General features: G+C 34.2%; 1 protein-coding gene across 1 annotated transcript; it reads right to left on the bottom strand.

Annotated features, from left to right (window-relative positions):
• Positions 1-1036: 1036 nt before the first annotated feature.
• On the bottom strand, positions 1037-2827 carry LOC107694012 (transcriptional regulator ATRX-like). Its single transcript, XM_016493624.1, has 4 exons — positions 2697-2827; positions 2497-2613; positions 1216-1325; positions 1037-1141 (listed from the first exon to the last, which is right to left on the bottom strand). The coding sequence occupies exons 1-4, from the start codon at positions 2731-2733 to the stop codon at positions 1037-1039; spliced, it is 369 nt and encodes a 122-aa protein (XP_016349110.1). The 5' UTR covers positions 2734-2827.
• Positions 2828-3068: the final 241 nt, after the last annotated feature.

The raw sequence follows: 3068 nt of genomic DNA, 5'->3' as shown, positions 1-3068 counted from the left end.
GGGATGACATTTGGTCTTATGCTAAGAGAATATCTGTTTGTGCACGTACAAGAGAAATACAATTTAAAATCATACATAGACTCCATATTTCTCCTAACCGCAGGCATTTTTTTAACCCCTCTCTATCGCCTATGTGTTTAAAATGTAAAACTGAAGTAGGTACTTTAACACATTGTCTGTGGTCATGTAACAGACTGCAAAGGTATTGGTTTTTGGTGCTGGGGGAAATGGAAAAGATCTTTAATATGCAGTTGGATTTTGACCCAGTCTCATTGGTATTGGGTATACCTAATAAATGCATTGTTTCATTTGTTAACAAGAAATTGTATAATATTCTCTCCTTTGCTGCCAGAAAAAATATTTTACTTAATTGGATTAGTGATAAATCTCCATCACTTAAAGGTTGGCATAAGATAATTGTTTACCTGATTCCCCTGGAGCGTCTTACCTATGTATTACATCAAAAAACAGGCCTGTTTTATAAAGTCTGGACTCCATATCTGGACTATATGGAACCTCATCTTTGCCCTATTATACTACAAGGAATATTGTAATTGTGTAACTGTCTGGACATTTAACTTTTCTGCCCTATTCATTTTTTTCCCTGCTTTCCCTAATCTGTTATATATGGGGTAGTCCTGTTTTATTTAATAATCTGAGCTATGTGTGTGTGTTTTTTTTGTTGTTTTGTTCCTTTTGGGCGATGCCTTGTTATTTTTGTATTACAGTGAAAATTCAATAAAAATAATTATAAAAAAAAAAAAAATTAAACAGGACACTTTGTAATGTATTAAAAACCAACAACAATTCAAAGCTGTATTTCACTTATTGTTTTTGATGCTTGAAAACCATTTTTTGTCTTTGACCCATTTACTGATTAAACTGAGAACCCTTAAAGTTGCACAACAATGTTTTCACTTAATTTAACTTTATACTGCAGTGCATTCATCAGGATAATAGTGTTTGCTGTGGCATTAAAAGTGGTATTGGGAAATGTGAAATTCCACTGACTACTAATATGTTGGTATCGTCACAGCTAGAGTGTTATAAATAAATAAATGTTCTGCACCAACCTGCATTGCTCATCCATTCCATCTTCATCCTTGCTGATATCATCACTCATATAATATTTGAAACATGACTGTAAGAAAAAGGCATGTGAATGAGAGAGATACAAGCGCGTAATTGGCTGTAACAAGTTAATCTGGTTTCTACCTTGCAGATAAGAACATGTAGTGCGGGATGTTGAAGCACAGAATCTCTCTGAAAGTGATTGACTTGCTGTCCACATGCTGTGCAATTAAAAATCTCCTTGAGCCGCTCGTCTGCAAGAGATTAAAAAATAGATGATGACGATAATAAAACAATCATACTGCAACGCTAAGACTCTGGGAGCAGCCTCAACACTAGTTCATGAGTGTAGTAACAAACTGTAGTCTGTTACTGATTCAAAATTACATGACAAAAATTGTAGTTAGTAACGTGACCCATTACATTACACATTTCAGGTAATATAATGAGACTACTTTTTTTTTTTTTTATTAATTTTGACCTAACTTGTTCATCACATTGATTTAAATATGCTAATCTTGTACCATATTGATATAAAAATACAATATATATTCCATTCGCAAAGGGGTTCACGAGTTTAATCAAGAGCTACTTAATTAAATCATATAAATGTTAAATTAAAATAAATATTTTTCAAATTACAACAACAAATCAAAATAAAACATAAAAAATGAATTACACCCGTTTACCTGCATGTCATGAGATCATGTGAATATGTAATCAATAAAAAAGCAACTGTAGTCTGATTGCAAGTATTTTAAATTGTAATATAATCTAATTTTAACGTTTGGAACCTGATTACATAATCCAAATTACATGTAATCGGTTACTACTCAGCTTATTCAAGTGTGTTTTTAGGTGTGCCTCCAAAACATGACATATGGGCATATTTCAGGACTGTTTTTGTTTTCTCTGAGAGAAGAGAACCTATATTTTTTTTAATAAAATGCATTAGGCTGATAGATTGTGATATCCACAGTATTTGACCTAATGGTGATTTTAGAGACCAAACATATAGCCATACAAATAAGAGAATTTTATGTAAATATCGAATGACAATACAACAGATAAATGTGGAGATCTATAGGTCTGCTTCATTATGATGACCTAACTTAATTTTTAAACTTAAGAACTGCATTTAATCTCTTCCATTGTTTGGCCGAATAGGTTACACTAAAATTACACTTCGTTTTTAAAATTACATTAGTGATTGCCATTTTGGAAAAAAAATAAAGAAAAATAAAGATTCAATGGAATTTCAGCACATTAACCTAGAAATAAGAAATTGTTTGACCATTGAAAACAACATATAAAATAGATCCATTTGACCCAGTGCAGCAGTTATGTAACAAATAAATCGATCCGAGATAATTCACTAGCCTTTAATGGGGCATGGGATCATTTACAGTACACAAACCCTCTCACCAGGACGTTTCCGAGCACCGTCCTCTTTCACTTTACTTCCTCTGCTACGAAACTCGGGGCCACGGAATTCATCTTTAGCTTCATTAGCAACCGGTTCCGGCTTGACCACCACTGTGCCTGCGAAACGTGAAGGAGGAGAGTCAGTGCGCCTCTTAAACGACACGCTTCAGAAGACTTTAACATCTTAACAGAGGACGAACCTTGCGGCAGCTTGCTGATATCCAGACTGCTCTGCATGCTCTCATCTGTGCCGTGTTCACCTGCACTCTCATTCGCACATTCAGACTCATCTACAGCAGTGTGCTTGGTCACAAATGAAGGTTTTCTTTCATTAACAATAGAAGGGAAAAGGGGTTAACAGGTTGTTCAAGTTCAGTTTATTTATAAAGCACATTTAAAAACAGCCACAGGTCGACCAAAGTGCTGTACAAGTTAGAATAAAATTAAAAATTAAGTACTCTAATAGCAGCAAAACAGAACACTCTTATAAGCTAAAAGCAACAGAGAATAAATACGTTTTCTTGAACTCATTGAACTCAGACAAAGTGGAAGCCGATCTAATATAGAGTGGG

The sequence above is a fragment of the Sinocyclocheilus anshuiensis genome, unplaced genomic scaffold (assembly GCF_001515605.1).
Source record: "Sinocyclocheilus anshuiensis isolate Anshui unplaced genomic scaffold, SAMN03320099.WGS_v1.1 scaffold2569, whole genome shotgun sequence".
In the NCBI taxonomy this organism is placed as follows: Eukaryota; Metazoa; Chordata; class Actinopteri; order Cypriniformes; family Cyprinidae; genus Sinocyclocheilus; species Sinocyclocheilus anshuiensis.
Note: the sequence above shows the minus strand (reverse complement) of the source record. Positions and strands in the feature narration are given on the sequence as shown.